Genomic DNA, 27,896 nt, shown 5'->3' with positions numbered 1-27,896 from the left:
CCAGACAACAAGCACTGCTGCAAACGGTTCGACGTAAAAAGGATCTGCCAGGGGAACAAGATATTTTTTCCATATTACAAGCTGAAATGTCTTGTTCCACTGGCAGATAATTTTACTTATAGCTAGTATGTTTTAATCAATACTAAAGAGTTACTGACTTCAGACAATCTCCTATGTCATGCCGAAAAGTTACTTATAAGCTATTTTTGTCTTATTCTGAATTTACCGAGATAAATTTCTCATTACTAAATGGTTTTTGTCAGTAAAAGTTAGCAAAAGATCTTAGTGAAGTAAGAGGAACAATTTTAGGGACACGTTTGCAGTACTTTGCAGCAGTTCAGTTGGTCGGCCTCGTTTGGTTCCCGTTTTCAGATCAAATCTAGATGCATCGGTTTTCAAATGTTTGCGTTGGTGAAATTCACTCTGTTCTGATGACGTTTGTGAATGAACTCTTCCTCCGCTGGGCCCCCCTTCAGTGTAGAAGTATTATCCCATCAGTGGCATCTTCTACTGTTTTTTAAATAAACTCCAGTGAAAGAGATGGAAATAAACGAGAGTTTCTAGATCAGCTCTCTGCAGTGGTGGCACCATTTTTGATCGAAGATGGAATGAAGGAAAAGTGCACAGATGCAAGTTTTTCAGCATAGATCAAAACAAGAAAAAATAAATGCCACCAAAAGAGTAAAAAGTTTTGTAATTTGTTTCCTCTTTTTAGATCCTTTTTTTTTTTCTTTTCTTCCATCTGTCCCCTCCTCCCTTCAATCATCCTCTACTTTCCTGCTATCTCCCCTCTCTCCCGGTTTTCCTGGACACTCCCTCCAGCGCTCTCATCCTCCTTTTGTCCGCTCTCAAACTCCAAGAACGCCTTGGAGGTCAGAGGTCGGGAGGTTAACTGTCACAAAATAAGTATATCGCTTCTGAAAGTCTTCAATCTTGTTATCTCCTGCTGCAAGATTGCCTGAATGCGCACATGTCCCTGTTTGGATAGCTGGAACATGATCGCTAATGTTTCTGATCTAGAATCCATTTTTTCCCCACTTAGACAGCTGAAGAATCTGTGTGCAACTTAAAACGTCAGAGCATTAAATAGCATTTTTCCTCCTCAGCAGCTCTTATACTGCCTGATAATAAAATGACCGTGTCCGCCAGATGAAGTGAATCCATTGCAGCTGTTTCCACTTCATTACTGATGGACGTTTAGAGCAGATTTATTGGTCAGATTGGAAACATTACCATGTGGTACAGGACATTCAATTTACACAGACCCCCCTAAACGCATCACAATGTTAAATCATTGCATAAATCTCTGTTGAACTGCAAAAATAAGTGAAACCACATTTAAACCAAACAGTTTCGTGCTGTTTTTTTCTGCATTTGAATCAATTGCACGTATAGTTGAAAGGTTCTGGAATTATTCTGTAGCATTTACGTCATAGACGCTGTTAAATTTGGTTTCTGTTTAAGTAGATATTAAAAATAAATGCTTTGTTGCTGTAAAAAGAATCAAAAGTTTCAGACGTAACTTTCCGCCTTTCCTTATAACTAACTCCCTCCGCGGGGCGTTTGGTTTACAGGACGTAAATATCCGCTGCTGACCTTTACAGAGTGTAGAAAGCAGCAGGTTTTCTATGTTCTTGGAAATAAAAGAGCCAGATACGACAAGACAGGAATCAAAGATAAAAACAATGGCGTAAAGTTAACCAGAGAAACCTATGGAAAAACAGCAGAGGAGGAGATTAAATCCCTCTACAGCTGACCTTTAACGTTGAGGTTTTACTCAAAGTCCACAACCAGATAGGCTTTAACTTTACCTAAAGCTTTTAGCTTTGGCCACACTTACTTTGATAACGACAGGGTGCACATACTTTCCTAAATATGACCTAAGTAATCTATACAATGGAGAAATTCAGTCATTTCACCTTGCAGAGGTTAAAATGAAATAATTTCTTTCTGAGTAATCTCCATCCAGTTGTGACAGAAGGTAACTCAAGAAGAAAGACGAAGACCTAAAATAGTGACAAATGGCTTTGGTCTACTAATTCTTCACTTTTTTGCCTTATAGCCTTATTTCATATGCAAACATGCCATTTCATTGCTACTTATGAAATATGCAAGATTAGGACTCGAAATCGAGCCAAAAGTAGTAAGTGAGTAATCATATCGCCTCTTTTTTTATTTTTTTATTTTTTTTACAATAGATAAAATAATTAAGTTAAATCATCACTTTTCAGAGCTGGTGTTACATGTTTCTGAGTACAAAATTAAGCATGGTGGTAGAAATACATCCCACAGGTTTCATTTCCTGTTATATCCTCAAAAATCGTAAAGAATTAAACTGCAGACATAAGATGGCAAATTATGACCCACACTCATCTCAATAGATCCTTAAGCTAAATATTCACCCTATTTGTTTTTCAGGTTGCCATGAAATGCATAATTACTTTGTTGTTGTTATTTTTGTTTGAGCATTCAAAAAAACAATAAGAGATGGTAAATTTGACTACTTTTGTTATCACCAGCAAACACTGAAAGCAAACATTCACATTCATGTAGGCCAGATATAATTTTGATCAAAAATATCAACAACCTAACATCACTGTTTTTGGTAGAAACCACATTTTTAACTGATAATAACTTTGTAGTTAATGTAGTGGAGCAAAAGCAAACCAACACAGACATGAAGCAGTTCCTACAATCAACTAAATATCATTCAGTGACACACAGGAGAGGAAAATATTCAATCTGCAGTAGATTTTTTTTTTTTGAGTTTCTAAAAGTGTGTTTGTTTTTTATTCGTTTTATGGACTAACATAACTTTTACCTCCCTTTTTGTATCCTAACAGCAAAATCTGACATGTCCTTCCTCATGTTTTGAATAAACTGTAAAGTGTTCCCAATGCCTTTGCATGCGCAAATAAAGAGATTTCAACTTTAATTTTATGTATGTCTCACATTTAATATTTTCATCTTTTTTGTTTGACTTAATTTGCGCTATATTTGTTGAAGAAAATCTGCCAATGTAATATAAAAAGATCACCCAGACTTTACAGTGCTGCTGTTAGCCTCTGTCCGCCTGTTCCCAATACACACAGCAGAACCAGTAAAAAACTATTCCCAAACCAAAAATAACCCAGCAGACTAAATTAACTCTGATCACATTACACCGACAGTTAGAGAGGAGGAAAACAAGCCGTTTGTTTTTTTGTTCATGCTGTTGTTTTCTCAGTCAGATGTTTTGTTAAGTGACCAGGCGTCTCTGCTGTTTCTGCACGATGGAGTCTGTGTTTAGGTCTTTGTGGCAGACCATGGTGACCAGGCAGACATCAAAAAATGCACAACTGGCAGTGAAAGTTCATGATTTTAGTCGAGGAATTTAGTCTAAGCTGACTTTGTCAGTTTTAGAACCAATTCGGTCTGGTGTTATGATGAACAGAAAACCTCCGCCAATGGTGTAAAACTAAAGGATCTCAACTAATTCATCTTTTTGCAAACTTTTTTTTTTTTTTGGAAAGCGACGGACCCAAAGACAGGATTGTGATGCGCAGACTTCACATGAGGAACACTTGCTGTGGCATTTGCCTCCAATGGTCAGAACTCATCAAAATGTTGCCTACATGACTTAGTGACAGGCTAACTAAGGGGGCAGAGGTGAACATTTGGTGGAGTCAGGTGTTGGAGGGTCTTTGGAATTTCAGCCAGGAGGACAGGGAATGCCGGGAATGCCAACCATGAGTGAGAAGATGAGGGTGGGGTTGCTGCAGGTCTGGAGGTCAGCTGGGATGGCTCCCAGACACCAAACATGATCCAAGCTCCAAAACATGTTAACTTTTTCAGTACATATATTAAAGGTGACCTGTTATATTTTTCTGAAGAGGTTAGGATAGGTCTAAAGGCCGTGCAAAACATGTTCATTACATTGTTTGAACAACATTCTTGGTATATAATGAGATTTTTGTCTAGTCATTTCTGCCTGCTTTAGGGAGTACTATCACTTTAAATCCAAATAAGCTGATCATGGCTGTAAACGGATGCATAATTAAATAACCATACCTCTTTGAAAAGCAGAAGTGGAGTCACCGGTACAACCAACAAAAATACAGCAAGTAGTTTCTGGATAGTAAGTCAACAATAAAACACTTGTATTTTCCAGCAGTCATTGTACAGTGCAGACAGGGGTAAAACCAGCTGACCAAACTGGAACTCAGCTTGGAGTTCCTAAGTGGTTGGGCAGCGCGCCCCTGGGGTTGCAAGGTAATACGCTGGGCTTCACTGGGGTTGCTAGGTGATGGACAGTGTCTTCTAATTTGTGCTGCTACATTTTGGGCGTTTTTGAAAGGTTAACACCAAAAAACAATAACTTATTGCCAAAAAACAGCTGGGTGGATTGTTTTTGAGTGCTTGGGAAACCCAAGCGGAAGTGCAAAAACATGCAAAATATTAATTTTGTATGATAGATCCCCTTTAAAATATATAGAAGTTTGATCTGGTTCAGTCATGAACGTTTTTTGTGTTTATTTTTGTGTTTATTCTTTTCCCATTCAAACAACTATTTCTCAGTAGAGGTCTTCAGTCCTTTTGGGATCCTTGTGCAGGAGTTGCAAATGATGCCATGAGGAATCTGTAGCCTGCATGTTGCTAATTTGATGGAGCAGACTTTGCAAGTGTAGTGATTGTTATGCAATGTGTCAGGTTGGTCCAAGTTTTCCAGTCCTTGCTTCTTACTTCAGCTGAAGTCAGACAAAAGTTGCACGCACATATCAGATGAGATGACATGTTTCCAGATGGATCAAACCTTTCAGCTGAGTCATGACAGCGTGAGCGATGAAGTAGCTGCATTGTGCAAAAGCCTCGCAGTAAAGCTTTCCATTTTGGTAAAGCTAGCTGGGTGAGAACAACTAGCCAGCAATAAAATGAAATGCAGCGATCTGATTTCACGTCCAATCAATCACAGTCCGTTGGAGTCAGAGTAGCTTAGCTAACCACGGCACAGTGTAAACCAATCAGGATTTATCTGAAACATTGTAAAAGTGAGCCAAATTAAAAGGGTGGATTGCTTCGGCTTTTGCAAAACCACATTTTGGTCGGCATTCATGTTTTTCACCCTTCAGTTCCTGTATGTTCAGATTGTGGGTGTCTTTTTTTTTCCTAGCCTGTCCCAGGCTGCTGGGAACAGAGCCCAACTTGTCCATTAGTTATATTAGCGCCTCGGTGTGGGGGCCCTGGCTTACTCAACCCCCTGGCTGAGACACACAAAAGGCTTAGAGCTGCCTGCTTTTGTCCTGCTGTAAGCTGAAGCTGCACCACAAAAACTCAGCCAGGTTCCAGATCCTCCGATAAAAGTTCTTATGATCCAGGGTGTGTTGTTTTCCTATTAACGCACTGGCTCATTACACTTACAATATTTCCTTTATTTACGTATGAACTTGACGACCTTTCATGATTTATTAACAGCTACAGGATCATCACGAGCGTTTATAGCGAGAATAAAGCAAACGTGTAGATATGAAGGAGCAATAACATCCTAATCTGAAACATACGAAACCTCCGAATGCTTCATTATTACAATATTTACAATCAAACATATTAAGAAATGCCTGGTAAATAAACACACTGGATAATGTTTGTTTCATCTGAATTCAAACACATGTAAACTCATCAGTTTTGTGTCGTTATGGTATATTAAACCAAATGTTCTGGGTGGTCAGATATGATGGAAATTGTGTAATAAAATTGTTTGAACATGTATTTCCTGTTACAGAAAGAAACATTTTAGAGATACAGCTTCGTCCTCTGGAGGAGTTTGTTTGTCAGTGTATGAAGGGATTACTATTTTTACACATGGGATTGGTCGCAGCACTGGAATGTAAAATAATCTTAATTTCTTTAAGTCGGAGGATAATGTTTGTAGAATCTGTTTCGCTTTTAAACACATGCTTCCTTGTTTATTGCGTAAAAACATTTGGGAAATGCTTTTTGACCTTTGGGTTGGCTTTTACATTTTTTTTCTTTAAAATAGAAGAATTTTAAGAGGAAAAGAAATCCTTGGCGTGTTCATGGTTGTCTGGCATTCTTGTTTTAGGACATGATGCAAATTACTTCTAACACTGTTGTCGAAATAGTAAAAATGTTCCTGATTCTCAAGCCAAGTCCTGAATTGGAAAGGTTAAATATTGTAAACTACGGTAAAGAAGATCAAAAGAACCATTCACTACTAATGACTTGCTTGCCTTGATGTGAGTATTAATGAGGATATTTTGCAAATGAATGAGGATATTTTGGGATTTTTATCCAAGTTGAAATATGTTTTTTTTTTTTTTACATGGAAAAAATTGATTGGAAAAACATGTGGCCTCGCTCTCAGTCTTCCAGGATTTTGGCACTGTGGTTTCTCAGTGGAATGGGTTGATACTTTGAATCTCATATAATACAGAATTACTTGGACAAAACTAAAGATTTGATTTACTCTAAATTGTGTTATAAGTGAAAAAGAACATTTTGATCGAAAAGTCTCTAAGGCCATTAACTTGGCAGTTCAAACTGATTCCGTCAAATTTTGTATCACGACAGAAAAGGAGGGAAAAGAAAATGTTTTTCTACCTGCATGCAGGTGTGTAATGTATTCATAATACATTACACATTTTTCTTTGCTGTTATGTGTTGGCTGATTATTTTAGTAGCTTGTTTTTATGTCTAGAATATATTTGCTGACACTTGTTTAATGCAGGCAAAAAAGGAGGATTCATTAAGAAACAGCAGTCAGAAGTGAGAAGCACGTCCAATAAAACTTTGTGGTTGAGATAGAAATTAAACTACAATAGGTTGTTTTTTTTTTCAATAGCTGGATAAACTATTTATTATCTGTGCTGCTAACTATTAGCAGTAATACGAGATGGTAACATATTTCTCTCCAGTTCATAACAGTTTGCTCTAGTGAGTTAACAACCATCAGAAAGGCTAGTAAATAGTTCAATATTGCAAAGTTTATGACATCTTATGTATGCGGAGGGCATATTTGTTGTTGAACTTTGGGTTGCATAGTTTTTGCCAATTTAATGGCTTTTTCAGAAAGAATTGAAATCATTCTGAAAATTATTTTTTTTTATGTTGCTTAATGTCCAAGTTTCACTTTAAGCTTTTTAAAACGTGCATATTTATAGTTTATTATTGATTTTTGTGTCATTTCTTTCCATTCTTCTTTTGTTTTTCTTTCAGCCTTTGGAGAAAAATGGACAAATCCCCAGTCTGACCAGCCTGAACGGACACTCGGAGGACAACACGCTAGCAGAAGGTGTGTGTGCGACTGTGATTGCGTGTTTGCTTTCGGTTGCCGCTCCTGCGGCCGATGCCGCGTTGAAAAAAGTGACAGTGGTTGTGTTGTGCTTGCGTCTGGGATTTTGTAGTGTGCGTCTTAAGCGGCGGCTGGAGGTAAGCGTGTTTGCGTGGGGTCGGCTTTCAGCCCGTGTGAGAATTCCTTGTCTGCAGATGTCTTCGTGGCTCTGCGTGATCCGGCGCTGATCCTAAGCTAATCCATTTGTCAACACTTTGGAGGACACCTACATGGACACCCACAGACACACATACGCAGGCATTCCAACATATTTTTATCTACATTTCATCCCCTTAGCGCCGTCAAGTTATCACCTTTACAACACATTTCCGAGTTTAGTGTGATTCACTATGCAAAACATATGGTTTTCCTTCACTAAATCTTGGAAATCTATGACCCTATTGTACACCTGCTTAAATTTGCTCAAAGCTGCTCAAGCCAGACACATTATCTTTACGCTCTTAGCGATAAAAACTAAAGTTCTGCACTGAAAACTAAAACATAAACTAAGAGTGTCTGAAGAAAGTTTTACGTTCAAACTCTTTAAGGTCTAAAATATGCAGCGATTTATCTCTTCATCCCCTGCTGTGCACGGCTATCTCTAAAGCTTCATTTGTTTATTTTGTTTTCTGTTTCTGTCCTGTCTCCCCTGGTCTGGGAGGGCTGCAGGGGTGTGTACGGCTTCCCTAAATATTTAGCAGGCCTTGACCCGGGCCCCGGACAAAGCAACCTGTGCACTTCATAATCTGCTCTGGCCCAGGGGAAGGAGTAACCCTATCCAACTTAAAACACAGACATGTGTCACACGCTGCGCTGTCAAATTACCTATTTATTAAGCTTTTTAATTAAGTGATTTTGTCTGTTCATGGAGTAACCCAGTAGAAGGAGGAGCGGGGTGTTGAATAGTTGCTAAATCAGTGAAATTGAAGGTATAGAAGACAAAAGAAAGCGAGGATGGGCTTGCATAAACAAACACAATTCCTTTGAAAGAGCTTGCTTTGAGTATTTCCTAAATACAGATTGGACTAAAGATGCAACACAAATTTAAAAATTGAGAGCTCTTGTCATTTTTGAGAAATTATGGAGGAAAAAAGGTCTTGAAAGGACGGGCAGCTAAGTACTGGTGCTGCTCACTCTAATCTGTCGCCTTTTTGTGTTTTCTGTCTTTTTGGCTGAATCTTTCAGGTATGAAGAAGAGATAAAACATTTCATACCCACCTTTAAAACTTTACCCGCTTTGATGACCCATTTATTATATTACTAGTTGTTTACTGTAAGGTTATTGACTTACAGGAAGCTAATAAATAACATAACACCAGTCTCTCTTGCATTTTAGCATGAGGCCATGTTTTAAAACTCAGCAAATACTATCTGATCCAAATTGTAACTTTTCTAGCAATTTTCTTTAGAATTCATGACAATATTTAACAAGGAAAATGAAAAGAAAAAACCCAGGTAAGTCAAAGGAGAAGTACATGAGTGAAATAATTTCTTTATGGTTACAAAAGGGAAGCAATTTGGGACAAAATTGTTGTGGCTGGTCACAAAGTGATTTTACAAGTTAGCAAAGGGATGAACCGATCATAGCTATCAGCAACAATAATAAAAAAGTTTCATGAGGCTTTCAGGAGAAAAAGAAAAGATGGATTTTCAGCTAAAGACAGTGTGGGTGGCAAATATTTCAGATTTCATCCATCCTGATGCTCTAACATGACTTTTTCCCCTAATTGAAAAAAAAAAAAAAAAACATTCATGTGTTTGAAGTGAGTCACATGGCCTCATAGAAAGACTGAAATTTAAAAAATGTTGTGAAATGTGTTTGGTATTTTCCTTCTAATCTTTCTCTTCTCTTCCAATAAACCAAGGATAACATATGAGGAGACGAAAAAAAAAACAAAACACGTAAGACGCATGAAGTTGTGAAAGGCCTTCAAGGCCACAGATTGGAGGAATGCAGGGGAGTGAGAGGAAAGGAGACACACAATGAGGGAAGATAGAGACTGAAATATATGGAGGGCTGTCACATCCCACCACCGCTCTCTTGTCCTGCCTGATAAAGACAGCAGCTCATAGTGGGAGACAGGAAGAGGAAAGGAATTTGTCTGATAATGGTAACCCCCCCCCCACCCCACCTCCCAAAAAAAAAACCAAAAAAGCAACAACAAAAGGCAGGAGTCACATCAAAAGGCTGACATGTATGCAAACACACAGCTGTAATCAGGTACAGCAGGGTGTTTACAGGACCAGCCCGGACGTGAAACTGCACTCCCCCGAAGCAGCAGCCCGACAAACAGGTTTGAGGCAGTATCGATGAGGACGGTTTGGTTTTGGACTCTCCTGAAGCCGCATATGTGCATTTTGAGTTTCAGTTCCTAGCGAATGGGATCAAATGCTTGAAAAGACGTTCTGTATGCCACATCCACAAACATCAAAGTATAACATGATTTTATCATATTTTAACAAAAAGTAGTCTACAAATTGTAGCTTTAAAAACCACCTTGTACTTTTTGAAATCTTGACACCCTTTCATTTGAAGGGCTCTCCATAACACTGACATAATACTGTCATAAACACGATAAAACACCAGTTATGAACAAGAAGACGTCTTCATGAATGGTTATGACTATTGTCATGAAGTTTAACTTGGTACATAATGACACTTTTAATGGACTTTTAATAGTACAACTTTGCATTTAAAGTAACATTATTTACCAATGTTATGACAACAGTCATAATGATTCATGACAGTGTGTTGTCAGTCTTATACACACCCCTTCAAATAAAGTGTTACCCACATTCCTAATATGATTTTTGACTTTAAGTTCTTTAAGGTGATGTTTTTTGCACATGGGTCAAAAAAGCTGCATCAAGTTGTCACTCACCATCAGACCCAAAGTTGAAAATCAGTCCAAACTTGTTCTAAAGGGAAAAAAAAGAGTTTAGAGTGCTTGGTTTAAAGGAAGATTGACAAAATGGAAGTGCATAAATATTAGATTCAGGACCAGGCCACAGTGAGGAGATAGGTGCATGTAAAAAGCAAAAGGCAAAAATCAGGAGAGGTAAAAATAGACTTAAGAAGTGGGGGGAAAACAAAAAAAAAACGTATAAATGATGCAGTCACATATTACATCACCGCAAAAGCACCGGTCCTGCAAACTAAATCAAAAAGGAGATGTATAATACATGACCCTCTGACAAAAATAAAACCACTTTTTCTCACTTTTTTGCTGTCTTTTCCAATCTAATTTGACTGGTAACAATTAGAGCTCAGTGTTGATGTTGACTTTGAGCCTTTGTGTTAACAACGTTTCCCTTTAGGTTGCTGGTTTTTAGCAGGGTGTGGGGCGTACGCAGCTGCAGCTGCAGCGGGGACTCAAAGAATGACATCAGAGATGATGTCACTCGCTGGCAGGAGTGCTGACGCAGTCTCCAGGTTGGGTCGCAGATTTAAAAAGGCAACGCACACATTTCTGGACAGCTTCACTGGGAGATAACAAGTCTGTTGGTGTTTTCACCGGCAATAAAACTAGACATGGAAATAAATTGGTGTGGCTCATTTATTTGATTATCTTTAATCATCCAGATACTTTATGAATACAATAAAATTATAATTTAAAAACATTATTGCCTTTAATTATGCAGTTAAAATATTTCTAGTTAACCAGTGGGCGGTTTTTGTTTTAGTAAAGTTGCAATAAAGGTAAAAACAAACTTGTAACAAGATGGACTGAAAATATTTTGAAAACATGTTTTCTTTCTAGTAATTTGAAATAATTCTGCCTATGTTTAAATTTGGATCTAATAATAAATAAGTTTGGGAAATATTTGGTCGTTAGGTTGTTTACTGGTATAAAATCCCAAATGATATGATATAAATGCATCGCTATGGTTACAGAGAGGCAGTTCAAGTCGAGTCAGCTTTTGTTTTAACACACACAGTTAGAAACAATGTTTCAATCATCAGTAAGGCAATTATTCATTTTCAACAATAGAACAAAACAATTAAATGTAGACAGAGTAAATCAAACACGTTTCTCAAAAAATTGTTAAAATAGAGCTAAAAGCAAACAAAGGAAGGTAGGTTTTTAAAAAGGATTTCAAAGTCTGCAGCTCTTCCACTTAGCTCACGTTTTTTGTTATCATTCAGGTTGTCCTTGTTTGATCCGAAAAGTCAAATATGTAAATGTGACTAAAAAGAGGAAATTTGTAAGGATTTTTCTGGGTATGGCTGCATTGAGGCTGTGCAAACATATTGAAAAATAAAGTTCAAATGAGAGATTTAATCTAAAAACCTGGTGCCAAAAAAGGTCATTCAAGTTTTACATAGTTTCTGACAATCAATGGCAGGCTTATGAAGTTTTAGTTTTATTATAAACACAACAACATGTGACTCTGTCTTATGGGTGGATATAATTTAATTTGAAGTCTGACTGATTTCAGTGCTCCTCTGGGGCCTCTGCAGAGTTATGTTGCCAAAATGTTCATCATGCCTGTGGAAGGGACCTCTCCCTTCACTTAAGCTCTGTCTGATCTCAGCGCGTGAGGCTTCGGGTTTATAACACAACCCAGCCGCTGGATCCGCTCCTCTTGAATTTCTGCCCACATTGCTGTCGCATTCCAGCCTGCGACACTCACTTGCTGTTTACCCCACGAGCGGGAATAGTTTGTCTGCCACTTGTGATGAAGGTGTCCTCGGATGGCGATCCATCCAATAGACGGGAAATTACTTTTCTCTTCAGGAAAAGGAAGAGACGCAACAGGAAAGCGTCAGAATCCCTCAAATCCTCTTAGTCTCTTAAGATATTTGTTCTCCAGGCGGTGGTTCAATTAAAGCGAGTGCTTTTAAAGACACACCCACAGTAAGTTAGTACATGCGTAAGTAACAATCAGAAACGTTTGGCTTCTAAGTGGACTGGACAGGAAGATTTATCTAAACACAGCTCGAGTAGACTGTTTTATAATTTTATAAAGGAAGCCTGTTCAACATCTTAGACACTTTCGTTCGGATGCTAAGCAGGGATTATTTTTCAGCACATTTTCTGCTTTGTGAAACTTTTTTGCATTCATTTTGTGCACTTTTGATGGTTGACTTTATTGAAAATAAAAGAAAAGACAAAGTTTCATACAAAAAATTAGAACAAAAGTAAGCAGAAGAACAACAGTACAGTGCATTTTCACGTTCAAAAAGGGAGGTAGAATAATAAACTTATTTTTACACCCACCGCTCTTACGTTAGTAGCATCTTCCAATAAATATGTTTTTAAAAAACACAACTTTAATTTGGGAAATCTGTAAAAAAAAAAAAAAACAACAACATAACAAATGGATTCTTAGCTTTTCTCTTGAAAATTGCTAAATTAAATTATGTTAACCAAATTTTTGGCAAATCTGAGTTCCAGCCACATTCAGGCCTTTTTAGTACCAGAAACAAGAAGTAACTTAAATAAAACTTTTTTGTCTAAACAACCTAAAACGACATAATGCTGCACTCAAAAGAAAATCAAGACCAGATTAAAAAACTGTCTGGAAAGAGTTGCAAACCCGTTTCTAAGATTTTTTTGCTCCAGCAAACCACAGTGAGAGACATGATTAAATGGGCAAACAGTGGTAAACCTTTGTATGAATACTCATATTACTCTAAAAGAGCATCTACAACTCATCCAGGAGGTCACCAAAGAAAACATCCAAAGCACTGCAGGGCTCACTTTCCTTAGCTGAGGTCAGAGTTCATGACTCCGCAATAAGGAAGAAACTGAGTAACTATGGGAGGTAAAAACTAATGACTTTAAACTTTTTACTAAGATGTCCTGCCATAAAATGAACACTATCCTGGCAGTCGACCATGGTGGTGATAGAGCGACAAGCTGTATTGATTCCACATTTAGTTGGAAAGTTTGAGACAATAAAAGTTGTGAACGTGTGTGTCCTGTTCAAATTACCAAGCTCAAAGTTTTCATGTCAAATAAAATAAATTAAAACTCCTCCCACCAGGACTGTCCAACCTTCCCGCCGCCCCGCCTGTCGTCAGGACCCAGTCGTCTCCTCAGGCGCTCCTCTCTCATCTGTCCCGGCATCAGGGAACCTAATCTCTATCCTTAACTCCTAACCTCCCCCAGGCATATGGAGGGTTTTAGAGAATGGACCAAGAATGTGGCGGACCCCTCCTTCTCCCCCGTCATTACCAGTGCGGCAGCCACTGCGACACTCCAAGTTAGATATGATTTTTTTTTTTTAACCTCACGGACAAAACTGAGGTGGTTGTTACGAGGTTGTGTCTGGAAACTAGCCACTCTCTTTGTTCAAGCATTATTAAATCAAATTCAAAGATTTGTTTATTCAACTGCAACCCGCAATTTTAACCTAAAAGTTGGGAATCATCTCGGTAATTTATATTCGCTCATTTGTGTACGCTAATGTCCTCCAGGGACCCTAAAGCGCACATCTCCAGTTTACCATTTGTACGTGCCAGCGTCCTTAAAGACAGGATGACGCCTGACAACAACTGGAAGGCCAAATTGCTGATGCAGATATCTCAAGAACGCAAAAGAAAGCGAGGATGTGTGCAACAGATGGCAAAATCTTGCAGGACGTGGTTCGGTGAAAGAGCTGCTGGACTCAATTTAAAGCTCTACGTTTTTGGCTTCTATGAGAAAACAGAACCGCTTTGTGTTTTCAGAGAATTGCGTGCAAGCTGGTGGAAGCATCGGCTTCTCTTTCGACAATAGGAGCCGTAAACAATGTTTTCTGTCGCTTCACTTAGACGTCACAGCTGTACTGTTCTCCTTATCACGCTGCATCGCGTAATTCATGTCCCCTGAATGAAACTGTGCACACAGTGCATGACCGTAACAGTAGGAAATGAGCAGCAGGAAGTGGAAGTGATGACGTCGAGAGCTGACTGCATTTCCTGTCCGACATTCTTCACCCATCGCTTCAGCAACAGAAGAACCGGGGCATTCAAGTGCAGGAATGACTGAAAAGAAAGTGGAGATTAAAGGGGATTAAATAGGAGGAATAAAAATGGCAGAGTGAAAGGAGCAAAAGAGCAAAACGTGTAGAAGAAAGGAGAATTAAACAGTGGAACAAATCTCCCTGGTCTCAGCCGGCCTCTCTCACCTTCTCCCATTTCCTCCACTTTTTTTTTTTTAACATCATCTTTTCCCGTTCTTGGAAGTGTGAGAGGCGGCGTCTCCGAAGCTGTCCGGTGATGTCATCCATTTCTATACAAGCCACAAAAAAGCCGCCTCCACCCATCGCCCCGATCCCCCACTTCCCTCTCCCTCCTGCCTGAACACGAGACCCCACCTCAAACATTCCTGAGTTCAGGCACGTTTTCTGATCCAGCAAGATACGTCGGGCGTCAGCCACCAAACAACTCAGCTCTGCGTTGTTGAAGTTTGGTTACAAAATGTGCCGCTTGGATGAAGGATTGTTTTAATCAGAGCAGCATTTTTCTGCTGAAAGACAAAGAAGAAAAGCGTCCCTTGACTTGTTTTCATCTTGTGAAAGTTTTTTTTTTTTTGTCAATATATTACTTTTCTGAGCTGTCAAGACATTTTAAGACACAGCCACAACATTTTCTGTTTGATTTCATGACAGAAATGAAGAAAAGCCACCTCCCAAAAAGGCCAACTTAATTTTACTTTCTGCTAAACAAGCAGAAAGGCCCCCTGAAGACTCACAGGGGGATTGAGAGTTATTTCTCAACTAAATAACTTTAAAATCCAGTATGACTGTCATACTTTAAAAGCTATTAGAGGCTGCAGGGATATGTAAGTTTTTTTATTTATAGAACTTTTCCACTGAAATGATTCAAGTGCTTGACCAGGACTGGTGCTAGATCCAGTTCTTGACTGGTTCTATAAAAAAAGAGAAATAGTTTATGTTTCAAAGGCCTGAAAGTCAAATCAGAGTCATGCTAATATATCGAGCTTATGTTTTATTAGCCATTTTTGGTTAAAAATTATAGTGCTTGACAGTAACTGCACATATCATATGCACATAACATACTTCATTGATCCCAGAGGGAAATTAAGTATATTTATTCCAGCACTGTGTTGATACTGGATCTTGGGGTCCAGAGCCAGAACCTGGAACTACAAATAACCAGTGCTAAACTGGTTCTAACACCAGTTAAGCCCTGCAACTGGTTTGATGAAATGGTCGCTTTTCATGTAAATCTTTCATACAATTAATATTGATCATGCTCCATTAGTATTTGAATAAGATCCACACTGTTGGGTTTCCTCAGAAAGAAACTTTTTCAAATATTAATTGAGCTCACTGTACTGTGTGATAACTAGAATCGATTTGATGATTGAATTGAGGTTATTTTATAGAGATGGCCTTTGTTGTGATTTGGTGTCACATAACTAAAACTGAACTGAATTGAATATTTAAAAACATAAATGCCATTTTTATTTTTTTACCCATTGTTGGCTCATTTTGTATCTTGAAAGGCGCTTTATAAATAACCACATTGTTCTAAAAAGTTACATCGCTGCTAGCTTGTGTTGCTAAATTAGCTTGTTGCTGAGGACAGCACATCCTGCTCGTTTTCCCAACTTGCAACTGGGAAATGTTCAAGTCCAGAGATAAATGCATCACATGATAACCAGCCGCCGGCTCTTGTTTACATCCATCTGCTTTAGCTTGTAGTCGAGAGTTAGCTGCTCGTCCCGTTTGAGTCTCACCTGTTTGAAGTAAAGGTCATTTCGTCTCTTTGGACTCAGCTGGTCCTTTGCAGTGAATGTGCGGTCTCATGGCGCTACTGATCAAATAAAAACAAAAGACACACACAAAAAAAACTGTTCTAGCCAATTTTAGCTTTAGAATAAATAAATTGCGGTTAGTTGCCCTGTCATGAGTGGGCCACAAGAAGTTCAAGACGTTTAACAGCTTAATTTGATTATTGAGGCCAACAAAGAGAAGCGGACAACTATTTTGGTGTTGGATTGAGTTAAGAAGGCATTTCCGGTTTGGATTTTAGCGTTACATTGACTTGATCATTCATCCATTGAGAAACGTTAATATTCAGCATTCATTCAGGCTTATGCCTCTTATATATGTGGCTCACACTTCGAGAGAGACTGATAATCTAAAAGAAAATGGTTCCTCCATAGCGAATCGTTTTGTATTGTCTGTAGTTTCCCCTCTCCTGTCTAAATAAAAAATGTGTCAGTATGTATGGAAGTCCAGGAATGTGACTGATGTGGGTGAGTCACATGACGGAAGTTCAGAGGGGAAAAAGGAAATGCGGGTCGGTTTTACTCCATAAATTCCCACCAGCCTGACTCACCATCCACTCAGCATTACGCGCCGCTGTAGTGGCCGTTATGCAGCAGATAGCATAAATAGTCACATACCCATCAGATGAGTCACAGGGATGAAAGAAAGCGTCACCATTGCGACGCATTTAAAGCGCATGACTAATATTAAAATAGTACTTTGGGTACCGACTGTTTCTTAATCCGTAGCTGGAATAAAAATGATATTCCTATGACTGAGTACATGTAACTTTGTTACCAGTTGGAGAGAGGACGCCTCGCGCAGCACTATTTCAAGGGTTTCCTCCTGCATAATGTTATAAACAATAATTTTGTTATCCACTGAAATTTTCTCTCCGAAATGATCTCTTATTAGATTTTCAACTTCCTCCGCTTACTGGACAGTTTCGCAGGACGGACAAACAGATTTAATGACTCGCACATGACGGAGCGCCAAAGTTACAGATGCAGACCTGTAACCTGGAATCTCAAGGCGCATTCTGCACGAGGGGGGTAGGGGGTGATGTCAGACTTTAAAGCTTCTCGATCGCCGCTGTTATCACTCGGTTGGGAGCTCTCTGTCTGGAATTCACACATTCTTGTGGGACAATGCAGAAGTGTGACAGATCTGATTGCACGCCCGGTATTTACCTGAGGAATTAAATGCATTCCTTCTGGTCTCTCTCCCACCGCAGACAGAAGCTGAGTTAAACGTGTCTGCATTGGCGCAATCGAGAGGGGCCCCTATTAACATTCAAACATCAGGAGCCGTGCGGAGATTTGGCGGCACTCCCGGTTCAGGATTTAAGTTGAGGATCTGGATATGAATAATCATGTTCAAGGACAAGTTTTGTGCCTTTTCTATTAGGCTTTAGAAGCTGAACAAAAGCCAGCTGGGAGATTAGTGTTCATATAAAGTGCTGAAGTTCACTCTGGGTTACCTCAATCAGCATTCCTGCAGGACTTTTGACATGAGCCATGAGCCATAAAAGGAGGCTGGACGCCTCCTTTTATAGGAAAGACAGAGAGAACCTGTATTTAGGACTGATTTTTTTTTTTAAATCCCCCCAAAAAAGAATAGGATAAAAACCAGCCTTCTCTGAAAAAAACAGCTGCTTAAAAGATGCTTTCAGTTTTTCCAAACCTGAAAATGTATAAAGATGTGAGAGTTAAAGGGATCAATTTTATTCAATTTTAAGATGATTAACATTTTTTCATCTGTGGTAAAAACATGGTGGTGGCAGAATCATGCTGTGGGGTTCCAGTTAAATCCTGACTTCAGAAGCTGGAATCAGAATAAGCTTTTTTTTTTTGCCAAGTTTGTTGCACAGAAACAAAAAAATTGACTTCCACTTTGTTCTCAATGTACAAACATTTTAAACATAAACACTGTCATTCCATAAATGAGCAAATGCTGCAACAAAGCTTATTTCTCTAATTAAAAGTGCATTTTGAACCTTCAAGTAGAAATTAGACAATTTTTACAAAACCCACATGTCTATATTAATGTTGTTTATCGACCTAATGTAATATTCTAATCTTAAATGTTATCTTTTCTTGAGCTATAAGCTGAAAATTGTCATACTTTACTGAAATAAAGGCTTTTAAACATAAGTCTGTATGTAACTCAGTTCATCTTGTGAACTATAATCATAAACATACAGCCAGAGACATGGTGACTATTTAAATGAAACTAGATTCATGTGTTTAAATGGTCCAGTCAAAGTCCAGACCCAAAACCAACTGAAAATCTAAAGACTTAATGAGCTCTTCATAGAGACTCTCAATTCAACTTAAATTAATAGTCAGTTTCTAGATGGGCAAAGCTGGTGGAAGCATCACACCGCAAAAGATTTTGCAGCAGTAAATGTAGCAAAATCCATGCCACACTTTTCAGATTTTTATACTTTTGGCACATTATTGATACTTTCAGGCTGTCAGTAGTGAAGGCTAAACTGAAACATCACATGACGCGCGTCGGACGTTGCTGGACGATGAGTTCTGAGGGAGTGGAGAGGAGAAAGAGGAGGATGGAGGGATGAGTGGGGACAGGGAGGAGGCGCTGGGGGTGGGAGGGGGGTGTTCATTCAGAACAGCTGAAGAGAGGCAAGGGGAGGTGGGAAGAAAAGAAAGGGGGAGGCAGGGGTGGTCCTAACCATGACATGTGTGTCAGTCTGTTGAAATGTGTGTGGAGACCTCTGTTCACTTCATTCTGCTGACTGACTGAGGAGCGCTGGAAGTGAGAAGAAACAACTCAAGCCCTCAGCAGCACACACAGGAGGGAAGGCTTACTTTTTACAAAGTGTGAAGAGAAGGGAAGAAATATTGTAGACTGCTAGAGCTTACTTGTGATTTTTTTGTCTTTCTTCTTCAGTTTTCAAAATCTTAAGTTGTTGCTTCTTTTTTGGGGGGGCTTGCTTTTCTTCTGGCTTCTCCCAATGCTTGGAACAATTACTTTAACAGGTAAGAAGAGCTTTTTATGTCTGAAACTGTTGCTTTTTGTGTCTGTCAAAGTCAGAATGAAGTCAAACTGTTTATGTTGTAAATCTGTATCCATTCATTTGATTTGAATGTAACGGGACTCATTCAAGTGTGTTTTCCTCGTGTAAGTGAGTGGTTGCCAAAAGCATTGTTGCACTAAGGGTGTGGTTAGTTTGCGTTGTGGTTTCTGGATGTTTTGGCATGGATGAGTGATCTCAGTTGGAGAAAGCTTTGCCTAGATTACCGCAGAACATCACAATGTAAAAAACGAAAATCTGCTCTACTTAACTTTGCAAACACATTTCCCAGCAATAATCTCTGAATTTATTATCCTGAATCAGTGAGAACATCTTAAACATGTTTCAAACTGTGCAGTGGAAAAACGTCCGTCAAATGTCCATCTTTGATTTTCTTTTTTTATTATTGTACAGATCTTGGCCAACACACTGCATCCCATGATGTGAGGTGTTTTATTAGATTAGTGGGACTCTAACTCCCGGTGGGGATATTTACTCACGGAGGCTGTGTAAGGAGAGAGAGAAAGAGAGAGAGAGTGGGAAAGAGAGAGAGAAAGAGATAGAGAGAGAGAGAGAGAGAGAGAGAGAGAGAGAGAGAGGGGTGTCTGGAATTGATTGCATGCCAAAACATGTTATCTTTCCCAGTTTTCTTCATCTTAAGTCAACTGGGTGGTTTAAATAGAGCAGGATTGCATCACGATAAATTAGAAACTCTCCGGTTTAGTACGATGTTGTTTTATTTGAGTGGATAATAACTGTTGCTGTCCTCCCCCCTCTGCACAAACAGAGATGCTCTGACCACACCTTTAAAGATGTTAGTGTGTGTGTATGGGGGGGGTGTTAAGTATCGTCCCCGTTGGGGGAGGGTGACGACGTCTCCTTGCCCTGTTTTTAACGGACTGCTATTGTTTTAAAACTCCAGACCCAGACTAAAGTATTTGCATGCATTTGTATACAGTCTCTTGCCCCCGCCCTTGCAGATAGAAGCGACCCCCAAACGAGTCATGCAACAGAAGCCCCAACAGAAACACAACCTGACTTCAGCGTAGACCTCAGTAGATTTACAACAACAATCGGTCATTGGCTGCAGCTCTGATATTTAATATCGCCCTCACACACGAGGATCTGTGTCCTGCTGAGATAAGCATCCCAAATATGATGGCGAGTGTCAGGAATATGCTACACCCTCATCCCCGCTTCCGTCCAGCTTAACTTTGGATTCTTCCCGGCCTTTGCTCGTCCTCCTCCGCCAAATATTTACACTCCCAGGACTTTGACGGTTGGTTGAGGAAGAAGAAAGACATCAAAAAGATGGAGAAGATGCCAGCAGTCTGTAAAATCAGCATGGTTCCTGTTTTATTGACGATGTAGGTACACAAAGAAGTGGCTTACTTACAGTGTGACCCCTCCCATGCTCTTCTTTAATAACCTTTTCTGTTCTGGGGCCTGATTGAAAACAGCTCAGATGAGCTGGTGTGAATGTATGAATTTAGATTAGATTAGTAGTAATAAAAAAATAAATAAATAAAAAGTATCATACATGTAAGAGAAAAAGCTGCACAACTTTTATTGTCACTTGAATCCTTTTCCTGCAGTAACACAGTCAAACTCAACAATTTAAACTTCCTGCTAACTGTAGCCATTTTTGATAACAAAAAGGTCGACCACCCCCCCTTCCTTTATTTTCCAGGGGCCACGGAGGACTTGGAGGGTATTGTGTTTTTGTATGCTTGTGTCTGGTTTGGGAAGGGGGGGTGGGACCCCTTCCATCCTGCTGTGGTGGAATTTGGGTCAAGGGGATTGGGACTTATTTTAAGGAGGGATACTGAAAGGGGGGTGGGAGGGTGTTGCATTGTTTAATTTGAATAGTACATGGGTAGAGGCAGGACACAGTTTAACTAAAAAAAGGAAACAAACATTCTTGAAGTCCCTTGCTATTTAAACTCACACTACATTGAGCTCATCTTAAAAAAAATGTTAGGGTTGGGCATAATTTGCATTCCTCTTAAGGCAGAAAAGTCCGGAATGTTCTTCATTATACTTTTAGTAGATAAATTAAGAGTGTTTAAAAAGAAAAAAAAAACATTCATCTTTTGTTGCCCAGGCAAACATTTTCAGCATTTGAAAGTTAAAATATTCTTGGTACGCCGTCTATGCCTATAATTGAGAAAAAAGGGACGTAGGCCGATGTGCAGTTTAACATTTTTGTGTGGAACGACAACATCTAAATTATAGAGATTTACTAACCAGATGAGTTCAGTTGGAAATGACCAAGAACCGAATTGAAGCACTACAAAAATAATTATATTTCAGTTTATCAAATATAATTTTAGCATAAATTTCTTTGTAAAGACAAAAAAACCCAAGAAATTTATTATGCAACCGCTAATGTAATACTCAAGTTGGCTTCATTAACTGGCGGATTATTTCCCATGATGAGCTTGGTTTAAACAGCAGCTTAGATGCTCTGTGTGTAATCCTGCAACCCGACTCCTTGAGCATAAATCATTCTAGGAATTTTTTTTTTTAGAGACCCCAGGGATTTTAAACGTGAAATTTCCCAGACTGTAGTAAGATCTGAGGAGCCTCCGGCAGCCCCGCTGCTCCCATCGGCAAAACGCCTACATTTGTCAAAACACTGACAGACCGACATGTTGAACGTGTGGTTTATGTCTGCTATCTCAGCTATTATTGCAACATTTGCCCAACATGTGTTCAGCTGCAGAGGAATGCCTTCAGTGAGATAAGTGTCTCTGTCTGGACCTTAAAAGCGCCACAATGAAGCCCCAACACATCTCAGAGTAGCCTAGCAATCTAAAAACTGCATTAGCATGCATTAGTGTACCATTACAATTGAGTATGTGTATTATTTATCTGTACTGATGCCCTTATGCTTTTTCCCATTTGCACATAGCAAAGTTATACCAACGAATAGCTACCAGGAGGTTAGGATCTTTACAAATACCTTTTTTTACTTAAAACTTTATATGAAATATAGAGCAAGTTATTCTGACTCTGCAAGTGATTTGATTTCCTCATCATTAAATGAAGGTTACAGATGATAGCTTTATATGGACATCATGGGGATTTCATTAGGAAGCTTTCTACGGCACAAAAGTGCACACATAGTCAAGTAATAAACTAAATTGAGAAATTTGATCAAAGTCTTACAGAAAGCCCTTTCTTTTCTTGTCGTTACAGTTGGCCAGCCAGATGGTGTGCCACTGGGTCAGAAGGAAGAGGCTCCAGAGAGTACAGAAACTGCCCCGGCTGATGGGACTCCTCATGTAAACGGCGAGAAAATGGAAAAAGAGTCACCAAGCGCAAATGATATCTCCGCTGTTGAAGAGAAGGTAGCAGAGGAGAAGACAGACGATGCAGGTGAGGTCGGCTTCAAGAAGATTTTCACCATCGTGGGCTTGAAGTTCACCCTTAAGAAGGACAAAAGTGACGAGACGGACCCTGTGACGCTTCTAACGGTCAAAGACAAAGAAGAGGAGATCAACTCAACCGAAGGACCTGCAAAGGACAAGGAGGACGCTGCAGCTGAAGAGAAAACCCCATCTGACGAAAATAAGGCCCAGATAGAAGCATCTACCCCCGAGGGAGAGACCGCTAACAAAACAGACAAAGATGAATCCACCAATGCTCAACCTGAAGGCGCTGCTGCCGAGGCCGCTGATGAAGAAGTCAAGGAAGAAAAAGCAGAGAAGGAAGCAGAGATCACACCTCCACCCAAGGAGACTGGTATGTCCCCCTTCAGAAAGCTCTTCTTCGTGGGACTCTTCTCAAACTTGAGAAAAAAATCCAGCATCAGGAAGACGAAGGAAGAGGAGGAAAAGGAGGCTGCTGAAAAAGAGGAAACGGCTAAATCAGAAGAATCCACTGCTGAGGAGAAGGAGGAGAGAGACGTGGCAGAGCAGTCAGTGAAGGAGGAGAATGTCGTGTCAGAGGAGGGAACCAAAGAAGAGGCTGTTGTAACAGAGGAGGAAACTAAAGAGCAGACAGCAGAAACTCCTGCGGAGGCGAAATCTGAACCTGAATCCAAGCACGAAGCTCCGAGCACCCAGGAGGAGGCGAAATCAGATGCCACCCAAGAGGTTACAACTCCAACTGAAAGCACAACTGATCAGAGCAAGCATGAAGACCAAAAGGCTGAAGCGAGTGCAGACGAGAAGGCTCCAGCTGAGGTGAGTGCAGAAACTGAGCTGCAGTCATCACAGGAGAAGTCCAAGTCCCACGGAAGCCCCTTGAAGAAGCTCTTCACTGGAGCCGGCCTGAAGAAACTCTCAACTAAGAGACAAAAGAACAAGAAAGCGTCAGAGTCGAAGCTCACAGAGTCTGGGGAGCAAGGGACAGAACATCCCCAGACTTCCGCTGAGTCCGAAGAGGCTGCTAAAGTTGACAGCGGGCCCTCGTCTCCAGAGGCCTCAGGAGAGCATCCTGTGGCTGCAGAGGCAAACCAACTCGAGTCCAGCCAAGAGACAGAAGGGGAAGTTGCATCTGATGGTGAGAAGAAAAAGGACAGTGTCATTGCCTCCTTTAGAAAACTAGTAACCCCCAAGAAGCACGCCAAAAGGTCTTCTGATAGTGAAGATGAAGGCACAAGTGACAAACCAGCTAAGACTGCCACTCTGTCCTCATCCGAGAGCACTCCACTGGCAGAAAAAGGTGCTGAGGAGGAAGAGGGGAAAGAAGACAAGGGTCCAGAGGAAGAGCCAAAAACTGAAAACACAGAGAAACTGACCAGTAGCACTGAGGAGACCAAGAAGAAAATGGACACCTCTGTATCCTGGGAGGCTCTGATGTGCATGGGTGGACCTAAAAAGAGGACAAGGAAGACCTCTGACTCTGATGATGAGGAGACCAAAGCTGAAGAGGAGACGACAGGAGCAACAGCAGCAGAAGAAGAAGACGTGAAAGAAGAGGAAAAAAATGAGGATGCCACTGATGCTTCCCAAAATCCTGAAAATGAAGAAGTGGCTTCTGCACCCGAGCCAGTAAGTGCACCTCCTGTGCGAGAGTCACCCTGGAGCACACTGAAACGCTTGGTTATGTCCAAAAATAAGCCCAAAAGTGAGGAGAAGCCAGACGGGGCTGCTGACCAAGCCCAGCAAGACACTGAAACACAAAAAGAAGAGTCCTCTTTCTCTTTGAGGAAGCTCTTCCCTGGACGCAAGAAGAAGGTGGAAGAAAAGCAACCATCTGCAGACCAGGGCTCAGGCGAGGAGGACTCTGACACCCCAGCTGTGGTTCCTCTCTCAGAGTATGACGACCAAGCTGAAGTAGCACAGGAAGCACCGAAAGAAGCAGCTACAGTCCAGAGTAAAGTGTCTGCTGAGGATAGAGCACCGTCATGGATTCCAGCCAGCATTGAAGGTGCAGAAGACCAACATGATCAGCTGAGTGATATTCCAGAGGAGGCGGAAAATGCTGCTACACCTAAATCTGTCGACACTGACATTGCAGAGGATGAAACCGAAGACCTGGTTGCTCCTCCTAAAGGTCTAGGTCGCACAGGACGTAGACTGTCCACCGCCGAGGTGAAGCCTATTACTCCAGCTCCAGCTGCGGCGACCTCCCCTGTTCCACAGGGTCCCAGGCAGAACAATGCAGAAGAAATCATTGGTGCTATTGAGGCTCAGATCACTGAAATCCCCATCCAGACATCTGTGACTCTGGAAGATGTTCCTCTCGAAAAGGCTTCTGAAAAAACCGATAGTGACCCAGAAACGGAAAACGCCAAGCCTGTAACCATTGCCCTCCTGGAGAAACATGCACAAGGTGAGGCCTCGGCTCTTTGTACCGGTCTTGTGACAAAGCAGATTGCTGAAGTTGCTATGGAGGAGCCTGTGGAGCCTACATTAGAAGACTTGGTACCTGTTGGTGATGCTACTGATGTTGAAATGGTGGCTGAGGAGAAGCCTTTAGAACCAGAAGAAGCTGCTGTTTCAGAAGATTCTGTGCTCCAGGCTCATGTTAACAAAGTCCAAACTCTGGAGCTTGAGCCTCTTGCAGTCAAATTGAGTGAAGTTGCAGAGATTGACGTGGCCAGTGAGAGCTACGAACCTGAGATTGAGAAGCTTGGAGCTGTCAGCACAGAGACCTCTGAGGTCATTCAGCCCACAACACAGACGGAGAACTCCCCTAAAACTGTGGTCAGTGCTATAGAGCTTATTCCCGAAACGGTTGTGTGCATCCAGAGTGTAGAGGTCTCTGAGGTAACTGTGGAGTCCAAGGAGAGTGCGGTGGATGTAGAAGAGGTGGCCGGAGGAAATCAAAATATAGAGGTGGCTGAAATTGCTCTCCCTGTTGTTGTGCCAAGTGAGGAAAGTGCTGTAATCACTGAGACAGTGTTGCTTGTTGCTCCAAATGAGGCCAAGAAGAACACAGAGATCGAGACTCGGAGTGCGGTCATTGCAAAAACTGTCATCAAGGAGGCTGTAGATAAAGTTTTAGAAGATGCTCCACAACCCAAAAAGCCAACAGCAACCTTCGCAACACCGGTCCAGGCAACAGCGACCACAGAGGGTGAGACCAGCGTCACAGCTGACCAAGTTGTCATCACTGACACCCCTGTTCCTGACGTCTATGAGAGACCAGTCCAAAAATCCCCTCAGCCCTTATGTGTTGCCATGGAGGTCATAGAGACTGTCCCAATAGAGATCACAGAAAACATTAAAGAGGATAACAATGAGGAGGAGGAGGAACCCAAAAAGGACTTGAAGAAAGCCGTGGAAGTACAAGTAAGTGAAGATGCTGTCATTGAGGAAGAAGTAACAGAGATCAAAGGCGAAGATGTTGAAGAAAGTGAAAAAGATCAGGAGGGAGAAGTGAAAGAAACCGCCAAGAATGGGAACAAGTCGGAGGCCCCTTCAGAGGAGAAAAAGGCGGTCGAGACCCACATGCCGACACAGGTGGTCCTGCAATCGGCCGACGAGGTTGAAGAGCAGCCCGTGAAAGTAGAAACCGTGGAGATGCTGGATGGCGAGAGTTCAAACACCAGTGCAACAGCTGAGAATCCTTCAAGACAAAACAAACTCCCAGACCTGACGGAAGAACCTCAGGAGTCCAGTACTGCTGAAGCTGCTGCTGCCAGTCAATGCTTGGACGCAGAAGAAAGCCAGTTGGAGCAAAAACCATCAGCAAAGTGTGCGGAGGTGATGGCGCAAGTGATCGAGGTGATTGAGGAGGCTGTGAAGGAGATCGAGCCTGTGGCTACAGAGATCACAGCAGCATCATGAGCAGGTAAGACTACAAAAGTATATCTTTTTATTTAAAGCAAATCCTTTTACTAAATAATGTTGGGGGGGAAAAAACATGGATTCTTTTGTTGGCTTATCAAATGGTGTTTTTCTTTTTTTACATCAATGGGTCCTACTTTTATTAGAAAGTAGGGAGGGGATTTGCACACCAACTAGATGAAAAAGCTTTTGTTCAGGCTTTGAGTAACCAGGGTACCTTTGATATCAAAGCAGGAATGCCGCCATTGACCCCCGTCTTTGTGGGCTCGGGTCTTAAAGGGAAGCGGTGTGTGTGAGGGGCAGATGAACTTGTGCTGAAAGGCTGATTATGATTCCTCTGCTCTCTCCTCCTGTTTTTCTTCTATCACCGGCTCAGTATGGAGTCCAGAACCCATGTCGAAGTCAGCATTTGTAAGGTTTGATTACAAAGCTTCAAAGAACAGAAGTTGTTTATCTTTCCCCAGTTTTGACTTCACCTACAAGTCTTATATGTCTAGTGTCAAGAAAAGCCTATCTGCTTTTCTGACTATCTGCTAGCGGGGCTGACGGCTGGCAGATAGTTTATTTTGCAGTAATGCAGTAGAGATGCAGACTGAGGTTAGCTGACATGACCAATGAATCGTTTGCTTCATATTTATTATTCTGACATGCTGGTTTATTTCCAAAGCCTGCACTAAGAGGAAAAAGGAGAACAGGAAAAATGTGGGCTCCAGTGAAGCATTAAAATGAAAACACTGTAAACGAGAGTAGGAGTTTATAGTTCCATGAGACAACATTGTTGTAGATTTCTACTATTAAAAATTAACTGGATCAAAAACTTAATTCAAAAGATTTGTAAGGGGAGTAGTGAGGTTTTTTTTGCAGTGTATATAAATATAAAGTATTCGTTGTCATTTTCCAGTTTTAATATTGTGTGTTATTTTATGTCTTATCTTGTATTCGTTTTATCTGCAGTGAACATTTGATTTAGTAATAATCCTGAATCCTTAGCTGAAGGTAATCGAAGACGACTGCAGACCAAGACAGCTTCAGCTTCATCTTAAAACAACTCCAAACTCTAAAACATTATAGTGGTTTATGGGAAACCACTGCAATATACTTTTATCATGTCTGCAGGTGATTATTTACATGAAAACGTAGCAAGGAGGCAGTTCAGCACAAACGATCTTCCTGTTTGAAACACATACTGAGGGCAGAACATGAAAAACATCTGTGCTAAGCATAGCTACCTAATATAAATATAGTGTGAAAGTGTAACTTAAAAACATGGTTTTTTGTACATAATTTTCTTTTTCCAGACAGTAACTCTGACCAAAACTGCTTTACATTTCATTTTCAGTATGTTTCACACAGAAAGATCATTGCTTGCACACCAGGATATACTCCTGTTTCAAATAAACTTGTTTTGTTCGATTTTTTGTATAAAAAAGAAAGAACACTAGTTCTTGCAGTAGGCTACATAGCTGCCTACTGGAAGTGAAAAGAAAAATTATGCTTTAAAGGTCCATTAATTGTTGTCTGAACAAATTGCTTTAATGTTTTTAGAAGCAGAGTTGGTTTT

The 27,896-nt window shown here is 40.6% G+C and overlaps 1 protein-coding gene across 2 annotated transcripts in view; it reads left to right on the top strand.

Moving 5' to 3' along the window:
* akap12b (A kinase (PRKA) anchor protein 12b) overlaps nucleotides 1–27,896 on the top strand; it is a 44,986-nt gene that overhangs the window by 14,897 nt on the left and 2,193 nt on the right. The window contains exons 2-3 of one of the 2 annotated variants that reach the window (XM_008397692.3): nucleotides 7,213–7,288; nucleotides 22,293–26,339. In XM_008397692.3, coding sequence (XP_008395914.2) covers nucleotides 7,213–7,288; nucleotides 22,293–26,335 — 4,119 coding nt within the window. In that variant the 3' untranslated portion in view covers nucleotides 26,336–26,339. Of the gene's footprint in view, nucleotides 1–7,212; nucleotides 7,289–18,791; nucleotides 19,057–22,292; nucleotides 26,340–27,896 lie in introns of those variants that run through there. The other variant, XM_008397694.3, reaches the window with a different exon arrangement.

This window comes from Poecilia reticulata, chromosome 21, assembly GCF_904066995.2.
Source record: "Poecilia reticulata chromosome 21, P_reticulata-male-v2, whole genome shotgun sequence".
In the NCBI taxonomy this organism is placed as follows: Eukaryota; Metazoa; Chordata; class Actinopteri; order Cyprinodontiformes; family Poeciliidae; genus Poecilia; species Poecilia reticulata.
This window is presented reverse-complemented; position numbering and strand designations above follow the sequence as displayed.